At 43.2% G+C, this 22,571-nt stretch overlaps 1 protein-coding gene across 1 annotated transcript in view; it reads left to right on the top strand.

The window, feature by feature from the left end:
• Positions 1 to 9,971: 9,971 nt before the first annotated feature.
• Positions 9,972 to 22,571, top strand: part of TRAPPC9 (trafficking protein particle complex subunit 9) — a 903,391-nt gene continuing 890,791 nt past the window's right edge. Inside the window, exons 1-4 of the mRNA XM_077493381.1 lie at positions 9,972 to 10,103; positions 12,010 to 12,613; positions 15,471 to 15,616; positions 18,273 to 18,401. Coding sequence (XP_077349507.1) covers positions 10,034 to 10,103; positions 12,010 to 12,613; positions 15,471 to 15,616; positions 18,273 to 18,401 — 949 coding nt within the window. The 5' untranslated portion in view covers positions 9,972 to 10,033. The remainder of the gene's footprint in view (positions 10,104 to 12,009; positions 12,614 to 15,470; positions 15,617 to 18,272; positions 18,402 to 22,571) is intronic.

The raw sequence follows: 22,571 nt of genomic DNA, 5'->3' as shown, positions 1-22,571 counted from the left end.
TTAATCGATTTCAATGAAATTTGTTACTATTCATTACTATTTAATTCGGAGATTCCAATACATCCAAATAACCAAAAATTAGTCCGAATTTGTATTCAGAGCGAAACGAATTGCACATGCCTAATTGGAGTTACTATTGCTTTTCTATCATATGGAATATAAATGGAAAATGTGCAGCGCTAAGCAAATAATGATCAATATCCAAAATAAAATTGACATATGAAAAAATGCAATATAAATAGTGACATGTGTTCCGTGACAAATAAATGTCCAAGGTGTAAACCAAAAAAAGTCCCAAATGTATTGCAAAAGGGTGAAGTTCAAAACATAAATGGGTAACAGTCACAGAAATCCTGAGTGAACATCCAAAATGTGACAGGGGTAACATAGAAGATCCACCACCAAAAGCACAGGTCACTTACCAGAAAGGATAGACTCATACATGTGTACACCTGATGGGTCAAACAGGCTTTACAGGAAGACCAGGGAATCCAGGCTCACTATGTGGATACGGTCTTCAGGCAAACACTCCAAAACGATGGATAAAGCTGGTAAAACAAATGGGCAAATAAGTACAACCATAAAGAGAAAAGAGAGGAAGAACAGAGCACATAGCGTAATTCCTTAAAGTGGTGTTGCCACCAAAAAATTAAAAGCTGCTTAAAATTCGTAAAAAAAATAAAAAATAAATAATTGGCAAAAAAAAAATTTTTTACTCACCTCTAAATACCGGTTGCTAGGGGGTCCCTCGTAATCTGCCTTCTTCATTGCCCAGGCTGGTGACATCACTTCCCCTCGCGCCGCACATTCACCTGGGACCTGTCATGTGTCCCAGGTGACTGTACGGCGTATCACGGCGCCCTGCGCCGCTCGCGCATGCGCAGTGGGTGCCCGGCTGTGAAGCCACAGCCGGGTGCCCACAGTATGCATGACGGCGCCGCGAGCGGAGCGGGGAGCGAGGGGGGGGCTTCCTTCCCCTGCATCGCTGGACCCTGGGGCAGGTAAGTGTCCGATTATTAAAAGCCAGCAGCTGCAGTATTTGTAGCTGCTGACTTTTAATTTTTTTTTTTTAGGGGGTACCCCACTTTAAGGAATATTTATTGTTGTAAACATAAGAGTTGCACTTACATTTTCCAGAGTAAAAACAAGCACTTCAAAATAGACAGTAACCAGGGGATCATTGTAACAATCCGACGCGTTTCGCCTAAATAGGTATCATCTGGAACCAGTCTGCCCATTCTCCTCTGACCTCTGACATGAACAAGGCATTTTCCTCCACACAACTGCCGCTCACTGGATAATATGCTCCAGCCAGGAGCTTGGATTTTTTAGGTGCCAATAACTCAATTTCATAAACACATAATAAAATGTATAATCTTTTACTCTATTTGTTTAAAAAATACATATAAATGTACCAAAAAAATACACATATATATGCAAAGACATATGATAAAATTACTGAAGCAGGTTGTTAGACATTGACAATATGATTATAAATATAGTGGTCAAAACTGGGATGATAATCCCAACATGTTTTGCCAATAAGTTCAGCTTCTTCAGGGGATATTAGTTATCACACCTAAATTAATAAAGTTAGAGTCGAATCATCATTGTAAACCAAAAAAAATATATATATATGTTGCGGTACCCCCATGGGGGCTGCTGAGCTGTTCTATTTCCCACTGACTATCCCGGGCGTTCAGGAATACCCTTCCCTCTGACACCTCGGGTTCCATGCTCACAGTAAATGATCACACTCTATTGTAATTAAATAATGTAATAAGTTTACTGGAAAAGATTTAGTTGCTCAGAGGAACACCTCTCTGATTTAGTCATACAACAAATAAGTACAGTGAAGGTATTGTCAAAGGTTGATATAAACACACTCTAAACAACTGACGTATGCGGATGCGTCTCCAAGTGGCACTAATGCCCAGGGTGATAAGATATTGACACTGGGCACCTTCCCACTTCCAGCACAACCTTGCAGAACACTGAAAAACCTGCAATACACTATACAGTGTTAACGAAACAATGTAACACAATGTAATTACTCAAGCACTCCCCCTGTGGTGAAATGCAGTCCTTTGTATGTAGCAGCAACACTGCAAGGCCTTACAGTAAATAATATAGTCTCTTGTCTTCTTTCTTCAGCTAGCCATTATACTGCAGTATTTGTTTTCCATAGGGTTTGAAGATGGTAATGTAATGTAAAATAGTGAACAACAGTAACTTCAATTATGCAATGGACTTATAACCTCCTTTCTTCAGAATGCACTATGACCATCAGTCAGTTCCTAGTGAAGTTAGGCTTTGAGGCCTATCTGAGTACAGTCTGATTAGCAAGAACTGTCCCGTGGGACTGCAGGTCTCAGCAGCACTATAATGACTAATCTGTAGTGTGTTAGGTGCTTTATATAAGTTCTGGGAAACAGCCCTCTCACCACACCAGGCCCGGGTAACTGGATGCCTCCACTCCGGTGATCTCAGTCCTGCTGCCAGCCAGCTCCGTCACACTGCACTGCTCTGCAAGATGACCAGGACCCTTGTGTGGTTCCGTCAGGCATTTCGGATCCTCCCTTAAGATCACACCGCTGCTCCAGCTTTGCAGTAAGAGTCCCTCCGGTGATGGCAGTCTAGTTCCATGCCAAGCAGGCCACGGCTCTTCCAAACGCACACCTACAGATCCCTGCAGGCAGGCCACGCATCCCAACAAGAGGAGAGTGAGAAATGGCCACGCTGGGCCTTTTATTTCCTACCCAGCATGCAGTTCAGTCACCTAGGGTTCATGGGTAAGTAGGTGAGGCACTGTGGGTAAGTGAGTCCTTTCTCAGAATAATTAGGTCACTTCCTGCATAGGCTTTTATGTGGAAATAAAACAAGTCTCAATCACATTATATGCCACTAGAGGGAACCAAATACCAATCTAATAGCATTGTCCTGCTTTATGACATTACCTGGTAAAGAATCACAGCGCTACATATATATTCATTCATTTCAACTTGTGACAAGTGTAGCGCCGGGCTCCTGAAGAGCACGTGCTATGTTTTTGTCAATTTAAATGTTCCTAAGACCATAGTTGGTTTTTAGGGTTAATTATGGTAAATGATGGTCTCAGTATCAGTTTGGCTGGACTGTATTATGTTCTGTGTGGACATAGGTGTGGGTGTCACCTTTGGCAGGCATTGGAATGCAGTCTGGTTGGACGCATTGGGTACCAATCTCTCTCTCTGAGCCAATCAGCGGGTGCGTTGTCTCGCTGTGTATACCGGGAGAGGGTACTTAAGGTGCTGAGGTCACGTGGTTCGAGGTTCTGGTCCATAAGTATATTCTGACTCCCTGGTCCTGGTCCTCCTGACCAGCCCCCAGAGGCCCTCATGGCCTGGGGTGCAGATCCATCCATTTCCAAGTCTCGGGGCTGACTAGCCCAAGGCACTGTAACTGGAAGGAGGGTTCCAAGGTGGTCCGGTGCCATCTCAGTTTTGGAGAGGCCCAACAACTGAGAACGCAACCAGGGGAGGACTCTTCAGAAGAGGGCCACGCACAGGGCTGGCTGCTTAGTAAGAGCCTGGAAGCTAAACTGGAAGGGACACCAAGGTGAATCCACATCCTTACGGTATCACCGGACCGGGTGCAAGATACTGGTACCATATGAGAGTTCCTAATTTCATCCTCCAGTTACAACCAAATCTGTGGAAGAGACTTTTCTCATTCTAAAGTTCTACAAACAAGTCTGTGGCAGAGAGTATGCTTTTTTTGAATCACCTGTTGGTTGCTAAATCCACAAAAAGGGGATTTATCCGATGGCTGTAAGGCCGCGTACACACGCGGGGACTGTTCGGCCAACTTTGTCCGCTGAACAGTGTTTCGGCGGACAGTCCGCCCGTGTGTGGGCGTTCAGCGGACAGTTTCAGCGAACAGTCCGCTGAACAAGGTTTTTCGGAATTTCCGAAAAACTGTCCGCTGAAACCTTGTTTCAGCGAACAGTTCCCTCGTGTGTAGGCTTGTTCGACAAACTAAGTTCCGCGCATGCTCAGAAAGGATTTACACGCCGAAAGTTATAATGCAGTGTATAGGACGTCGTATTTTTCGTCCCGTTGTACGTGCCGTTCACGTCATCGCGCACGGTTTCAGCAAACTGTTCGTACGTCGTGTGTGGCCATGTCCGTCCATGCTAATTTTGAGCGGACTGTTTGCCGAAACTGTTTGACGGACAAAGTTGGCTGAACAGTCCCCGCGTGTGTACGCGGCCTAACATCCAGTTGCGAATGGCTATTCCCTGGATTGTATAGCGAGAGACATTCAAGTGTCAGCAGTTCCAAGAGTAGCTGAGCTTTACTATCCTCTATTCCCTACTGAGAGACTGTGTTCTGTTCAACGTTTTGCAAATAAAAATCCCTAAAGTGGATTCAAGTGTCGGTCTCTACAGTTTGAAATAAAAAATAGTGTAGTGCTTCTAAGGTGAAAAATATGTTGAAGGAATGCTCCTATAACAAAGAACATATAAATGTGTAAATAAACAAATGCCCCTGTCGAAGACATATGTGTCGAAACGCGTCGGGCTAGCTGTTGGCACCCCACATTGTTTTTACTTAAAATTTTACCTTATTGCTTTGTGATCACTAAGTCATTTGTTACTCTTTTGACTTTTAATAAATTACTATTTTTTATCGCCTGACCCGCACCATGTGGAGCTTTTTCTTTCTTTTTTCTTTTTTGGTCTAAACCCTTTAAATATCTTCCCCTCCATTTGGGGTATTTGGAGTATCGGAGTGCAGTGAGCTATACCTGAGTTGGATTTCTTAACCATTCCGAAGTTCCATCGGTGAGATTCATCATTTGGATATACGGTCTTCTGAAGTCTCTCCACCAGGCTGATGAACCCACTTTGATCCACTCCTCGGTCCCAGATTGTGACCCCAAGCCTTATTGACTCAACCGTCATATGACTGTGTGAGTCCAACAGATCTGGTAAGAAGTACCCATCTATTCTTTCTCAATGTTTCCAGACAAGCTGTCGTACATGGACATGTCCGTTTAATGAGATTTGCCTCGTATTGTGATACGGTCTGACTACCATTGTGCCGGTCCTTCCACGGAAGCCTACATCCATTTCTTTGGACTTTATTTTGTTTATTTACACATTTATATGTTCTTTGTTATAGGAGCATTCCTTCAACATATTTTTCACCTTAGAAGCGCTACACTATTTTTTATTTCTGTTTGTTGAACTTTGTTTGTTTGAGTGTTGGCTGCTGTACTTTTTCACGTATATTTGATCTTAGCGCAGTTGGCTGCTGTGCTTTTTATGTATATTTGATTTTAGCGCAGTGTTTTCCCCTATCCCTAGGTCTCTACAGTTTATTGGGCCATCAACCTCGGGAAACCCCTAGACGCACACGAGGTGGAGAAGGTAACGGTAATTAATTAAATATTGAATTTGTTTGTACCATTTTCTGCAGTCAAGGATCGCTTCAACCTCAAATTCCACTTCTCCGTTGATTATTACGGGTTCATGTGGACCAGTGCTTCGCTCTGGAAAAAGATCAGGGACAACATGTTTAAGCAAGGTGACATGAAAAACAGAGTGGATTTTGAATGAATCTGGTAACTCCAACTTGTAGGCAATGGTTTCAGCAGACCCCAGGCTTTGACCTTGCTATTTTTGTTTCGGATGCAGATGGTGCAAGCCTCCACATATTTTTTACAGTCACCTGCCAACTGGGGCCACCAGAATGTACGCTGCACATGTTCGGTGGTCTTCAAAGTGCCAAAGCGTCCAGCCAACTTGTGATCATGGAAGAGTTTCAATACTGCAACCCTTTTGTGCCTAGGTAACATTTTTTTATCTTCATACCATAACAGGCCATCTTTCACCTGAAGATTGGTGTCAGAAGGAAAAACTGTTTCAGAGGAGGCTTGTTTGATCCGGGACAGTTAGTCTTCCTGTAGTACAAGAAAGTTACGTGAGGGCAAGATGGTGTCAGGGGATGTGATTTCTCCAGAGTCATTGAACATACAGGATTAAGTTTCGGGTTTGGTGTTCTTTGACCCAGGTCTATAGGTTACGTTAAAACGAAAATCTTGAAAAAAATAATGCCCACCTCGTCTGGTGTGGTTTCAATCTCTCTGCTGTCCTCAGGTACTCCAAATTCTTGGGATCTGTGTAGACCATGATTGGATGTGCCGCTCCTTCCAACAGGTACTGCCATTCTTCTAGTGCCGCTTTGATGGCCAAGAGCTCCCGATCTCCCACATCGTAGTTCCTCTCAGCAGCTGACAATTTGCAGTAGAAGAATGCAACTGGGTATAGGAAAGCTTTGGACCCTTGCCGTTGTGCCAGCACTGCTCCAACTGCTATCTCGGATGCATCAACCTCAAGGACGAACGACAGGATGCTTCAGGATCGATACAGATGAAAATAGCTTTTTCAAGGTTTCAAAGGCTGACTGTGCTCCAGAGGACCAGTGGAACCATACGCCTTGCCTAGTCAATTTGGTCATGGAGGCAATGATGGCAGAAAACCCCCTAATGAACTTCCTGTAAAAGTTATATACTTGCCAACCCTCCCGAATTTCCCGGGACATTCCCGGGATTTAGGCCTTTGTCCCGGTCTTACCATTTCCCGGGAAATGTCCCGGGAAATGTGCGTTTTGTGTGTGTTGTCGGATTTTTCGATCGTGTGTCGGAAGCAAGGATGAGCCGGAAGCGGTCGGTCTTGTAAACTAGCGTTCGTAATGGAGAATTAACATTCGTGACGCGGCAAATTATGAAATCTTGAAATGGAGCGGACAATTCTCTTCTTCTTTAATGGGGTAATAATGAAGCTGCTTTGCTGGTGATACTGATGGAGTTATTGCAAACAAGTTTTCAAAGTTTTTTTTTTTCTAGTGATATCAAGAATAATATTATTATGCTTGTTATTTATTTTTATTTTTTTGGTGCAAGTTACCACAACACCATTATCCCGTAGTTTTTAAAATCAAAGATACAACTATGTTGGTGTCCTGTGTCAATTTTACATTGTATTTTATTTATTTTTTATGTAACTGCCTACTCCCAAACTGTCATTTGAAGTAAAACACATAGCCAAGTATTAGATTTAAGAGAAGGGACCTGCTGCAGTACCAAGTAGCAATGGCATGCTTCCATCCCGGGTAAATTGTATAAAAAGAAAAGGGGGACAAGTGGGACTTTAAATGAAGCATGTCAATTGAAAATAACAATGTGTGAATACATGTGAATAAAATAATTTAGATTTAATTTATATTCAATGACCCCTAACGGTTGTCCATGATCTGAATGCATACAATGGTAGTACAGTAATATAAATATAGATATACACTCAATATATTTTCATAATAGTAATCAGAGAATCTGGAGTATAGACAAATCAATGGACATACATGAATGCAGTTCATAACAGAAATACATAAATTACTAATCAAAAATCATAAAATCACATGAATGAGTACAAACTCTATAGGACAAAAGTTGATATTATCAAGGATTAAAATAAGCTTAAGTAGGCATCCTTAGTTTGAGAACCCGACGCGTTTCTTGGCTTCTTGCCAGTCATCAGGGGTGGGATGCATGTTTTTAAAAATAGCCCAAGAATTGGGCAGAACTTGGGCCTGGGGTATATGAGCTGGGACAGACAGACAGTTCACTCCTCCACTGCGCTCCACTAGGAAGAGATCACTCCTTAACTCTACATATGGATTTGGGTAACACACATATACATTTAGTACCTAGTGGACCTGTGTTGAGGATGTCTGTTTCGGTTCCCCCTGGCCTGCCCCCTGACATTGTTGGGGGATGGTCTGAACCCTGCCTCAACCCCGGATGAGACGGTTATATCTCAGCTCTAACAGTTCCCATTGCTGGAAGTTCTGCCCAATTCTTGGGCTATTTTTAAAAACATGCATCCCACCCCTGATGACTGGCAAGAAGCCAAGAAACGCGTCGGGTTCTCAAACTAAGGATGCCTACTTAAGCTTATTTTAATCCTTGATAATATCAACTTTTGTCCTATAGAGTTTGTACTCATTCATGTGATTTTATGATTTTTGATTAGTAATTTATGTATTTCTGTTATGAACTGCATTCATGTATGTCCATTGATTTGTCTATACTCCAGATTCTCTGATTACTATTATGAAAATATATTGAGTGTATATCTATATTTATATTACTGTACTACCATTGTATGCATTCAGATCATGGACAACCCCTAGGGGTCATTGATTATAAATTAAATCTAAATTATTTTATTCACATGTATTCACACATTGTTATTTTCAATTGACATGCTTCATTTAAAGTCCCACTTGTCCCCCTTTTCTTTTTATTGCCAAGTATTATTCTACACTATTTTTTTTACTGTACATTAAAAAAAGAAAACACATAAAATTAGACATGCTATCTACCAATAGAACTTAACCAAAAAGTGCATTCTATGCATCCAAAAATATAGAAAATATACCAAATCAAATCATTATTATTTAACCAAAAAAAATAAAATAAAAGCCACATGCATGTGTAGGTCTTTCCCAAAATAGGGGGTCAATAATGCCAAGAGTTGGTGAAAGCAGTGGTCCGTCATCCAGAAATAATTCTGACAAGCATTAGAATTATTCTTCCGGAGCTCCCGCAGCAAAGGCATATGACATAATTGGTCACGATTAATAAAGCAACCAATTTTTGGTCCAAGAACTCCTCCTCCTCCTGTTCTTGGACTGGACTTGGATCAAAGCAATAGCATTAACTCCAAGGCCAATAATAAATAACATGTTATCTCCTCCGATTCTGCAACATGGCTGGTTGACAAACAGACGTTCAGAAACGAACTGAAAGGCGCTAAATGAAAAGCGCGAAATGAAAAGCACGAATCTACACTCACCAAACTTCTTCTAACACAAAATTAGCAGAAGTTTGGTGAGTGTTGATTCGTGCTTTTCATTTAGCGCCAACCCCGAAGGGTGGCGCTAAAGAGTTGAAAAACCACGTAGTACATCATTACATTTGTGCTTGTTGGCCGACAATTCCTTTCCCGTTTGTATGCAAGGCAAGTTCCTGGCCAACGCCCTTCGGACAAAAGTCCGATGTTTTGCCTGCGGAAAAATGTAATTGTGTGTACGAGGCTTAAGACTGGGGTGCCATTAAAGTTCATGTGTGTGCCATGCAGGTGTCCTAATACTTTTGACTATATATCTGTATATACAGTATATATATATATATATATATATATATATATATATATATATATATATATATATATAGAGAGAGAGAGAGAGAGAGAGAGTATATTATATATATATATATTTTTTCTTTTCTTTTTCTTTACTTTACCTTTGTCATTTTGAGTTTAATTAAGTAAAGAACATATGATTTAAACAAAAATAAAACATTTACATTTATTAAATTGGGAAAGAATGGCATTTCTTAGGAAGGAACCCCAGGGTACAAAACAATAATAATCTTAGTAATAATAACCCAGTTAGATACTTTAGGATTTTATATAGTTACAATAATGCATTGTTATTATTACTACTATCTGTTTTGTAGGCTGGGATTTCACATTTTATATACAGTATTTATTCTAGCTGATCAATAGTGACGCCTAGCGGCCAACATGCAAACTGCTCTGCATCCTGCCAGACAGACAATTCCCCGCCCCGTTCGTTTCAGCAGCAACTGATGACGCGCCCGCCGGCTTCCTCCTATTGGCCCCTCACCAAAACAATGACTCCCGGCGCGAGCCACTTTCCGCCAATCGCCGCATGGTTAAGAATGCTTTTAAGCCCGATGGGCGATACCAAATAGGCCGCTCGCACGGGGAGACGCCTCGTCACGTTTAGCATTATAGATCTAAAAGAAAAACAGGCATAGCTCTGTTATAACATTTCTTTGGCATACACCAATATCTCTCCTTCAGGAATTATCACGGATTGTTTATTTTCATGCAGTTTCATTAAAGAGAGATTTGACAGGAACAGCCCCCCTACCCCTCGTGTGGTGGTTACGTCTGGGTATGAGTGGCCCCTCCCCTTTTACGAAGCAGGAAGTGAGGGCAGAACTGGCAAGAGATAGCTGGGAGAAAGGTGAGTGATTGGATAGAGGGGCTGGGTGAGTGAGTGCTGCCCCCTGCTGGAGATGGCAGATCTCTGGGTGCTGCGGCTGGAGAGCCCATTTGTTGGCCCTCAGGGGCCCCAGTGATTTTATAAGCAGAATGTATCCTCTGTGTTATTCTCATTGAGCTTGTTGTGCAGAGCTGTCATTACATGACTGATCACATCCTCTGTGCTGACCTGTCTGTGTATATAATGATAGGAGGTTTCTACCATCACACCCTCCCCCACCATCTTCAATGTATTATCTCTCTCTCTCCACAGTCACTGTGTTATATTATGTTTAATATGTATATATATATATATATATAAAATATCTAGTGAACCACCCAAGAATGGCCCTTGTCTGCTTGGTTCCTGTCCCCTGCCATGGACAGTCCCTGCCCGCTGGGTCTGGCACGGTTGTTCCCTGCCCGCTGGGCCTGGCGTGGATGGTCCCTGCCCGCTGGGCCTGGCACGGTTGGTCCCTGTCCACTGGGCCTGGAGCAGACGGCCCCTGTTTGCTGGGGTTGGTGTGGAAGGTCCCTGTCCACTGGGATTATTGTGGACAGCCCCTGCCTGCTGGGCCTTGCACGGTTGGTCCCTGTCCACTGTGCCTGGCAGGGATGGTCCCTATCTGCTGGGCCTGGCATGGATGGTCCCTGTCCCCTGGCATGGACGGTTCCTGTCCGCCTGGCCTGGTGTGGATGGTCCCTGCCTGCTGGGCCTGGCATGGTTGGTCCCTGTCCTCTGTCCCTGGAGCAGACGGTACCTGCCTGCTGGGGCTGGCACGGAAGGCCCCTGTCCACTGGGCCTATCGTGGATGGTCCCTGCCGTGGACAGTCCCTGTCTGCTGGGGCTGGCGTGGATCGTCCCTGCACCCTGGGGCTTGGCGTTGACGGTCCTTGCCTGCTGGGCCTGGCGTGGATGGTCCCTGTCCCTGGCATGGTTGGTCCCTGTCCTCTGGGCCTGGTGTTGACAGTCCCTGTCCCTTGACCCTGGAAAAGATGGTCCCTGCCCACTGGGCCTGGTGCAGACAGTGGCTATCCGCTGGGCCTGGCGTGGACGGTCCCTGTCCACTGGGCCTGGCGCAGGAGGTCCCTGCCTATCCTAGCAGATAATTGTCCTCTGTTTACTTACGTGATCAGCTGTCATTGAGAACACGCCGGAGCTCATTCTTAGTACTTATCTGCAAACAAAGCCCATGTTGTCCCCATTGGTGGCCGCATCCATCTTCACCGCTCTTCCTTTCTGGGGCCGTGGACACCGGAGGGAGCCGCCGGTCAACGCGCGGGCCCTTTAGAGACGGCACGATCGGGCCCTTTCTGCAGTGGGCATGCGCTGACGACGTTGGCGCAAGCGTATATGGTAAACGTCTCCTAAACCGTGCAGGTTCAGGAGATATTTCCGGTACCTACAGGTAAGCCTTATTATAGGCTTACCTGTAGGTAAAAGTGGTGTAACGAGGTTTACAACGACTTTAATAGCCGCAAAGGGGAGAACTCCATATTAATGTCCATGGATTTGGAATGGGATGTCCAACAAGTTCCTCTAGGTGTGACGGTCAGAACTTTTTACCCATAGAGTGTGTTGGCGGTTAAAACCGTATAGAGCACCGGTCTCCAAACTGTGGCCAAGGGGCCGACTGCAGCCCTTTGCTTATGCTTACCCGGCCCTTGGGGCACTATTTTACTCACTGACACCAACGACGAGGGGTACAATTCCCCACCAAAGATTGGGCATTGTTTACTGACGCTGTGCCATTTTTCTACTCCCACCAGCCCTATTCTGGCCCCTAAAGTCTGCAATGATAGTAAACTGGCCCTTTGGAAAGTTTGGAGACCACTGGTTTTAGAAGCATTTTTTTTTTTTGATTCTGTATTTTATTTCCATCTCTTAGGACCTAATCCTAATATCGGAATGAGTGTCCCGGATTACATGCAGTGTGCAGAAGACCATCAGAGCCTCCTGGTTGTGGTTCAGTTTGTCGGGGTGGTGAAGAATGACAACTTCTTCAAGATTTACAAACGTATCTCTTCCGTGTCTCAAGTCAACGTCAACAACTCCCAGCGGGCCCTCTACATCCGCTACCGCCACCAGTATTCCCTAGAGAACAACGACTGGGGGGACTTTCAGACGCACCGCAAAGTGGTGGGGCTTATTTGTATCGCGGAGTGCAGCTCGCCCAAGGAGCTCACCCACACCTTCCTGAAGTTCGACCAGCACAAGGAGGCCTACAGCTCCACGCTCTACGACTCTCGCCTCTTCGTCTTCGGGCTGCAGGAGGAGGTGGCGGATCAGCAGCGGATCGACGTGGCATTTTACCCCAGCTATGAAGACTGCGACGCTGTAGAGAAACACGTGGAGGATATCATTGAGTCTCTCTTCATTGTCCTGGAGTGTAAGCGGTTGGACAGGACCAGCGAGAAGTCCGGGGAGAAGATCCCGCTGCTCTATGTTCCCTATGAGAAGAAAGACTTTGTAGGGCTCGATCCAGACAGCAGGTGGGTGCCTCAAAGGGTTATATCGGTGTGTTTTATTTATTCATTATCACCGGGAATACAGTGAAGGAGCTGCTAAAATATAAAAAATTTATATTGTATTTTTGGGTCCTGGCTCTGAAAAAAAAAAAACATTAAAGCTGAATTTACATAACAAAACAGTGTTGCGCTTCCTAAATAATTACCAATAAATCCTTAAATAAGAATAAATGATTAACTTGCAATGTAGCAAGATACTGGGTGCGCAATCAAATATTTGTGTTCCCTGACCAGGGAATAGTGAACAATACACAATACTGAAATATACGTGTTCCCTAAATGCAACTTAATCATTTATTCTTATTTAAAGGGGTTGTAAAGCTTTGTTTTTTTTATTTTCTAAATAGGTTCCTTTAAAGCGGTAGTAAACCCGCTATTTATTTTTATTTTTTTTAACACCTGCAAAGCAAAAGGCATAATGAGCTAGTATGCGCCGCATACTAGCTCATTATGAAGTACTTACCTTAGAACGAGGCCCCGACATCTGGCACGATCCACGCCGAGGGAGCTGACATGCTCCCTCTGCGTTTCTTCCGGGTATGCGCCCGGGAGATTTCTTTCCGGCCGCCGGCCACTGCCGGATTTTCAGGCAGAGAATCCCCTCGTCCTCATGCGCCGCTGCAGTCAGCGGCGCATACCGAGGGGAATATCCTAAACCGTACAGGTTTAGGAGATATTTTTTTTACCTACAGGTAAGCCTTATTATAGGCTTTCCTGTAGGTAAAAGTTACAAAAAAGAGTATACAACCGCTTTAAGCTAGTGCATTGTTGGTTCACTTGCCTTTTCCTTCGATTTCCCTTCTAAAAGTTTTTTTTTTCTTTTCTGACTTTCTCACTTCCTATTTCTCCTCAGTAAACTTCACACCATCATCCGAGCGGTGTTTAGTCAGCCAGAACAGCTTACTGAACAGCTTACTGAGGAGTAGGGATGAGCTCAGGCGTGTTCGCATGGAACACGTGCAGAGCCCGCCAGGAAGTCGGTGCAGCGCTGCGCTAATCACAGGCAGTGAGACATTGCCCCGATGTGCGGCTGCAGAGATCGGGCAATGTCTCACTGTCTGTGATTAGCACAGCGCCACGCCGACTTCCTGGTGGGCTCTGCACGTGTTCCATGCGAACACGCCTGAGCTCATCCCTACTGAGGAGGAACAGGAAGTGAGAAATTCAGACAAAGAAAACAAAGAAAAAAAACTATTAAAAGGGAAATCGAGGGAAAAGATAAGTGAACCAACAATGCACTAGCTTAAAGGAACCTATTTAGAAAATTAAAAAAACAAACCTTTACAACCCCTTTAAGGATTTAACGGCCTTCCCAGAAGAGCTGAAGCTGTTATAGCTGCAAAGGGTGGGCCAACTCAATATTGAACCCTACAGACTAAGACTGGGATGCCATTAAAATTCATGTGAGTTTAGGCAGGCATCCCAATACTTTTTACTAGAGGTTGACCGATATATTGGCCGATATTTGCCGTCTTTTAATTATTCGGCATCTCATGCTTGTGCTGATAAAAAGGCCAATTAGAACTACAGCACCACTTGCAAATGACTTCTGTAATAGAAGTTAATGCAAGTTGCCTGAGCCTTCAGTGAAGCAACTTTCCTCCTCTCTGGGCAGTCTGCCAAGAAAAGAGCAAAGAGATACAATTCTTATACTTATGAATGACTGAGCTTTGTGTGTAGAGTTCTCAGTTTAACCATTTAAAGACTAAATCTTTTCTGACACTTGTTGCTTACAAGTAAAAATCCTGTATTTTCTGCCAGAAAATTACTTGGAACGCCCAAAAATTATATATATATATATATATATATATATATATATATATATATATATATATATATTTTAGCAGAGATCCTAGGGAATAAAATAGCGGTTGTTGCAATATTTTATATCACACGGTATTTGCGCAGAGGTCTTTCAAACGTATTTTTTTGGGAAAAAAAGACATTAATGATTTAAAAAAAAAAAAAAAAACGAAAACAGTATAGTTAGCCCATTTTTTTTTTTTTTTTTTTTTTTAGTTCAAAAGTTTTGATTACCTGTTTTTATTTATTATATCGTTTTTTTTTTTCTTTTTTTTTTTTAATCTAAATTATACATACAAGTAAACTGGAGGTTTGTTTTGTTTAATAAATGTTTAAATGTAAGAAATTTTCTGTATCGCTTTACCGTCATTTTAGCGGTGCTAGTCGGCTGCTAGTGGGGCGCATATAACCCAAGCTAGCGGCCGAGGAAGAGGTTAAATGCGCCCGTGAAACGCCGCTGCCAAATCGCATTGCATGCGCTTCGGCAGTGGTGCCCATTCATATCAATGGCCAGGAGTGGTGGAGGAGCGGTATACACCACTCCAAAGGTGCTGCTTGCAGGTCTTTTTTTAACATCCTGCCAGCACATCGCCTCAGTGTGACAGGAACTCAGGCTTTCACACAGACTGCAGGGGAGCCATTCTGCAGACGCTTTGCAGGTGCTATTTTTAGCCCAAAAGCGCCTGAAAAACGCCCCAGTGGGAAAGGTGTCTGTTAGATTTTATGAGATGAAGGGGTGGGGGGGGGGGGAAAAAAAATCGGCATCATATATCAGCCATCGGCCGCTGTGATTTCTAAATATCGGCATCGGCCAGAGAAAAACCCATATCGGTCGACCTCTACTTTTTACAATATTATGTATATAATTTAGTATAGTATTTAGTACACTACATAGTAAAGGCAATACACACACGCACATACATACTGTATTTTGTGTATTAACCCCAGATATCTATCCTTTGGGTGAATATTTAAGTATATGTCGTTTTTAATGTTTGGTGATTTGTTGTCTCTGCAGGCATTACAAAAAGCGGTGCCAGGGACGCATGCGCAAGCACGTGGGTGACCTCAGTCTGCAGGCCGGGATGCTCCAGGACGCTCTGGTCCATTATCACATGGCCGTTGAGCTGTTACGGGCTGTCAATGACTTTGTGTGGCTCGGAGGTAAGATATTAATGAGAGATTCAGAGGTATGATATATTGATTGTATACAGAAGGGGCTCCTGCGCTCTATGACAAAAAAATGGAAGATAGCAAAAGGAATGTTCTAGCAGGAGCAGCAAACACTCTATGAGTGAACTCTCAATATTAAAGACAAAAAGCAGGGGAGGAGGGGTGTGTTGCGCTTCCTAAGTACCAACAAAACGCTTACAATAAATATAAATCACATAGTATAAAAAACTTATAAATAATTCATAAAGTGTTCAGTGAGCAGTGCTTAAAACTTAAAGGGTGTATTAGATTAAACAACTAATGTATATTGTTCATATGTATTATTCCTGTGTCTTAAAATAAGCAGAAACAGTGCTTAAGACCATAAAGTGCATGAATTAAAGTAAAATAGACATCTGTGATATCAATGCAGCAAAGTAATAGAAAGGGTATATGTGATAATTTAAGTGATCAGAAAACATATAAACACATAAAATCGGTGATCTAAAATGTGTAGAGAAAACACAAGGAATGTCTCAATTACATTCCTTAAAAAAATTTAAAAATAGCAGCAAAAAAACGTGAATTTCAATAAAGTGTCCCATACACAGTTCAATCATGCAATTTTTCGATGTGATTTCACAACCGCAAAAAAAGTGCAATGTGCCGGGGCAACTCTCCTCCAACGGTGTTCCGTGCCAGTGCTGGTTATATTAAACAATTACCTTGCAGCTGCAAGGTATGCAGCAAAACAGCAAATATTGCAGGGAAGACTCAGGGGGGTCAGCGGGGCTGTGGATTGGAGCTTCTAACGATGCCGTTCACCCTTGTAGTTGTGGCCAGTGTAGCAATGCTCAAAACAACAAGTAAAGGAGAGCCTCCATGGTGTAGTATTTCAGTCAAATATTTTATTAAAATAGCTAAAAATACTCACATAGAGGAACGAGTAAACGAACACACAGCTTAACAGATCTGAACGATTTCCTTAGATACAGACGTCACTTCCGTTCTCCTACGCGTTACGTCTCGTATGGACTTCAACTGGGATAATTGTGAAAGGGACGGAAGTGCTTTTGAGTGTACTGGGCGGACGTACGTCCGCCCACAATTAGCATAACTAAACGTACGATCGTACGTTTAGTTATGCTAATTGTGGGCGGACGTACGTCCTCAGTTGTGAACTGAGCCTTAGAAGAGAGTGTTAGGATAAACTGAGATTTTCATCACATTTAGCCCTTGTTCACACTGTGGTTGCACCGATACCAATACTAGTATCGATATCGGTGCCGATACTGAGCATTTGCAGGAGCACTTGTATAGGTTTCAATAAAGCAGTTGACAGCCGCTCCCCACCCCCCGGCTTTCAGTTCAGATTTTTATTGAAATCTATACAGGGAGATTGGTGCTTGTAAAACCACTGCACCAATCACCCCTGACTGTCCCCTGTGTCGTCCTCCGGTCCCCCGCCATGTCCTCCGGTCCTCCGCCATGTCGTCCCTGCTCCTCCGGTCCCCCCTGTCCTGGATCTGTCAGGATGAAGAGCGGAGGGCGGAGCTGGTAAATATGTAATTTACTGGCTCCTTCCTTTTCTGAATGAACAGAGCCAGTGATCACTTAACTGAGCATAGTAATCTGTATTTACCATGTCTCAGTTTATGAATAGAGAGGGGCATCTGTCTCCTGTCTATTCATTTTCAGTGCAGCTGAGGCTGCCGAGAGAGGGACTGCGGAATCTGTGTCCTTGGTCCCTTTCTCTGACTCAAAGGGGAGATGTCAGGGATCTAAACCCCCCAACAGGGCTAATGAAATTGTAATACATTTTTGAAAGGTAAAATTACAAAATAAAATAAATACAAAAAAACTGACACCGCCCCCCCCCCCCCCCAACAAAAAAAGCATTGTAAGAAAAAATACCAAAAAATAAATTCTAAAAAATAAATAAAAAACTACTGACACCGTCCACTGTCAGATGACATTAACAAAAGTATCAGTAATCGGTATCGGCGAGTACTTAAGAAAAAGTACAAAATACTATAAACATACTTTAGAAGTTATGGTCAAAACTTTAAAATCATATATTTTCTTTTAGACATATTTATATTTTCTTGGGATTAAAATGTTTAATTCAAATTCTAAAATATATAAGGCCATTTATTGTCATTCCCACGAGAATATCTTGAAATTCTTCTTTGCTTTGCATCATCCCTACTTCAATATGTTTACTTTTTATTTCTGGTATCAAATAATTTGTCTTATATTCTGTACATGTAATTTATTTTAACATAAAATTAAAAACTTTTGAACGAGAGAAAAAGTACAAAAATATTCAAAATGAAGATTTTATTTATGATTATATTCATTTGTCCAATTACATTCGAGGCCCTGAAAATGGGGGGGGGGGGGGGGGGGGATTGTGTATAAAAATGGTTGCAGTTCCTAAAATTTGTACTTTATATTTATGTTCAACCTCCTTGAATTAAAGCTGAAAGTCTGCGCTTCAAATTCATTTGGATTGTTTCGTTTTCATTTTATTCTGGTGGCATATAGAGCCAAAAGTGTGACAATTGTGCCCGTGTCCAAATATATATATATATATGGACCTAACTGTGTATGCTTTTGAATTCTGACCTTGTTCTGTAACACGGAACTTTTCATTTAATTGTTGCAGCTGCGTTGGAGGGTCTGTGCTCTGCATCGGTCATACACCATTATCCGGGAGGTACGGCAGGCAAGTCGGGAACACGACGCACGCAGAGTATTTCCCTCTCTGCAGAGGCCAATAAGCGGCACAGACCAGGTACAACCAACCCCTTCTTCTGGATCAACTGTGGGTATAGGATTGTATATATGGGATTGCATTATTTTTATTTTTTTTATACCTTTTATACCTTTTATTGGTTAAACTAGATGGACTTGTGTTATTTTTCAACCAGACCTGACTATTTAACTTAATGAGAGAAGATTGTGGGAGTTTTAGCCCACTGATCCCCAACGAATAGCTTGTGAGCCTCATGTGGCTCTCCACCCCCTCTGCTATTGTTTGCCACAACTTTTGTAATAATTGTGCTTAGAACCCCCAAAAATTACTTAGAACCCTTAAGTATTATATTTAGTTTTTTTTTTTCTAACACCCTAGAGAATAAAATGGGTGTCATTGTAATACTTTTTTTTCACACCGTATTTGCGCAGCGGTCTTACAAGCACGCTTTTTTGGAAAAAAAAATCACTTTTTTTGAATAAAAAAATAAGACAACAGTAAAATTAGCCCATTTTTTTTTTATATTGTGAAAGATAATGTTACGCCAAGTAAATTGATACCCAACATGTCATGCTTCAAAATTGCGCCTGCTCGTGGAATAGTGTCAAACTTTTACCCTCAAAAATCACCATAAGCGACATTTAAAAAATTCTACAGGTTGCATGTTTTGTGTTACAGAGGAGTTCTAAGCTAGAATTATTGCTCTCACTCTACCGATCGCGGCGATACCTCGCATGTGTGGTTTGACCTCTGTTTTCATATGTGGGGGCTACTCACGTATACGTTCGCTTCTGTGCGCGAGCTCGTCGGGACGGGTGTTTTAAAAAAAAAAAAAAATTTTTTCTTATTTATTTTACTTGATTTTATTTATTTTTACACTTTAAAAAATTAAATAAAAATAAATGGATCACTTTTTTTCCTATTACAAGGAATGTAAACATCCCTTGTAAAAGAAAAAAGCATGGCAGGACCTCTTAAATATGAGATCTGGGGTCAAAAAGTCCTCAGATCTCATATTTGGACTTAAATGCAATAAAAAAAAAAAGTAATTTGAAAAAATTACATTGAAAAAAATGTACCTTTTTAAGAGGTATGGGCAGAAGTGACGTTTTGACGTCGCTTCCGCCCTCCTATGGTATAGAGACGGGTGGGGGCCATCTTAGCCTTACTCGTCTCCATATCCAGCCATCGATAGGACCCGATTGCCACCGCCGCTACCGACGGCTCCGATAAGCGCGGGAGGGGGGTGGCACCTCTTTGTTATTTAAAAAAAATAAATAAATAAAAAAAACATGTTATACTTCCCTCCTCTGTGCATTTGTCTTTGCACAGAGCAACCCGGATCCTCCTCTTCTAGGGTCCCTCTTTGCTGCTCCTGGCTCCTCCCTCCTATCATGTACCCCCACAGTCAGCAGCTTCCTATGGGGGCACCCTAGCCAAGTCAGAGCTCCGTGTATCCAAACTGGCCCCGCCCCCTCTCTCCCCTCTCTCCCCTCTCTCCCCTGAATGGTCGAGTGACTTTGACAGGCACGGGAGCCAATGGCGCTGCTGCTGTGCCTCAGCCAATCAGGAGGAGTGTCCCAGAAGGCTTAGACACTCATGGACATCGCCGGAGACAGATGAGGATCAGGTAAGTAATTAGGGGGTGCTGCATGTTTACCTATTACCAGTCAGATTAACCAGAAATCATGTAGTCTAAAGCCGGCCATACCCTGAGCGAATTTCCGCCCGTTCCTGATAAACCGGAAGAAATTCACTCCGGTGACTCTGTCAGAACCACTCCGTCTGGCATTCTTGGAAGAATTGAAGGAGCTGGGTGGAAAATTCTTGGAAGAACTAGTGACCGCAGCCAATCAGATGCAAGTTGTGTTTGGGTACTCTGACAGCTGGTGGCACCAGCTATTAGAATACAATAGGCACAATCGGAGATTTGTCCATCCACTGTATAGCATGGATAGAGCAATGTGTTTAAAGTTTTGTTCAGAATAAAATAAAAAGGAGAACTAACGTTATTCACCATGAAAAAATATATGAAATTCATCTTTGCAGTACAGGCAAATTTCTCCAATTTTGTCCCTATAAAAATGTTGCAAACAGCATTTCATCCTGCCAGGAATCCAGTGAGATCCTTCTGTAGTGGATTATTCACGATTTATATAGCGCCAACAGTTTACACAGCACTTTACAATGTATAGGGGGGACAACACAATTACAGTACAATACAAAAGGTACAGGAGGGCCCGGCTCGTAGAGCTTACATTCTAAAGGGAGGGGGAGGTGGTACAAAAGGTAATAGCTGCAGAGAATGATTTGATGGGGGTGGCTCGGGGACAGTTGTTAGGTGGGTGTGGGATAGGCTTCCCTCAATAAATTAGTTTTCAGGGATCTCCTAAAGGTGGACAGGGTAGGGGCTGATCGGACGGACTGGGGCAGGGAGTTCGAGAGGATGGGAGAGGCTCTGGAGAAGTCTTGAAGGCGAGCATGAGAGGAGGTAACGAGGGAGCTAAAGAGCAGGAGGTCCTGGGAGGAGCGGAGGGGACGATTTGGGCGATATCTGCAGATGAGTTTGGTGATGTAGATGGGGGCGATGTTGTGGATGGCTTTGTATGTTATGGATAGCATTTTGAATTTTATATGGTGGGGGTGGGGAAGCCAGTTAAGGGATTGGCGGAGAGGGGCAGCAGTTACGGAACGATTAGTGAGGTGTATTAGTCTAGCAGCAGCATTCATAATAGACTGAAGGGGGGATAGCCTGCTTAAGGGTAGGCCATTAAGGAGAGAGTTGCAGTAGTCAAGGCAGGAAATAATCAAGGTGGATGGACAATGTTTCCTTTGTGTTACTGAAGTGTTGCCAGCCCTTCCCAGTTCTGTTTGCTGGACTACAGACACTCCCCCCACCTTACTCATCTGTAGCAGTGAGTGTTTGTAACAAAAAAATAAAAATGGATCCTGTTGCTTTTAAAGCATGTTATACAGTACAGTACAGTACAGTGCTTGTGCTGTGAATGAATGAATGAATGAATGAAATACTTATATAGCGCACAATGCGAACTGAATCGCCTCTAGGCGCTGTGGCGAGCTTTGATCATCTGCTAAAAGAGGAAGGTCTTGAGTTTTTTCCTAAAAGCCAGGTGATTTTCTTCCAGGCGGATGTTGATTGGTAGAGCATTCCATAGCCGAGGCCCTTGGACAGCGAATCTCCGATCACCCTTGGATTTATAACGTGCTTTGGGCACGAGGAGGAGGTTTTTGTTGGCTGATCGAAGACTGTGGTTTGCTGTGTGAATTGGCCCCCTGTATCACGTGAAGTACCTGGCTGATTCTGCCCGTTTCTGCCCTCCCCCCAGTAAACTGACCACGTTTTATCAGGGCTGCTGAGCCCTGACACCGTGGTCAGTTTATGTGCCTCCGTCATCCACAGCTCTCCTCTACCCTCCTTCCCTCCTGCCTGTCAGCTAGTGACAATGCCGCCCCTCCACTCCTGCAACTGAAGTAACTGTGTAAAGTACATGCACTCCCCTCTGTTGGATAATGTTCTATTCTCCAGTTCTTTGTAAAGGCCCATTTCTACCTTATTTCAGAGCACCTCTCGGCGCTCACGTGACTGCTCGCTGCTCTCCTCCTCTCATCCCCTCCTCCCAACTGATGTCAGTGGGGGATTCTCAGCCCCTCCCACTTTAGCTGTCAGATCGTATGTGGGAGCAGCGAGCTGTCACGTGAGCTATGAAATAAGGTAGAAATTGGCATATTTTTTTTACAAAGAACATACACTGGATCATAGAACGTTATCTAACAGAGGGGATTGTACGCACTTTACAAAGTGGCTTTACAACCACTTTCATTTTGTCACTGAAAACTTTTTTGGCATTTTTTGTCAGCTGCATATTTCCAGTGAAGAAACCAAATGGAAATTACCCCCCATTTTCATCAATTGGCATAACTATGATGAAAATAAAATCCAATTTTCATCAACCAAGGAAAATGTCAGGGAGGGACTTTTACCCACGTGAACTTCCAGTTTCCACAGAGCTCCGCCTGTAAGGCCACGAGTGTTTGCCCCTCCCAGCAAGCAAGGTAGCGACCGTAGCTTGTTTAGTGGTGTGGCGTGCTTAGCATTGTGCAGAATATACAGGCCTCCTTAGACAGACTACCGCCTTTGCAGCAGTTACAGGCCTCCCGATCACCCAGAGACCTGTGCAGCATTTATAT

This window comes from Lithobates pipiens, unplaced genomic scaffold (assembly GCF_037356315.1).
Source record: "Lithobates pipiens isolate NorthernLeopardFrog02 unplaced genomic scaffold, aLitPip1_a1.2 Scaffold_19, whole genome shotgun sequence".
In the NCBI taxonomy this organism is placed as follows: Eukaryota; Metazoa; Chordata; class Amphibia; order Anura; family Ranidae; genus Lithobates; species Lithobates pipiens.
The sequence above is the reverse complement of the archived record's forward strand: the minus strand, read 5'-3'. Positions and strand labels throughout refer to the sequence as shown.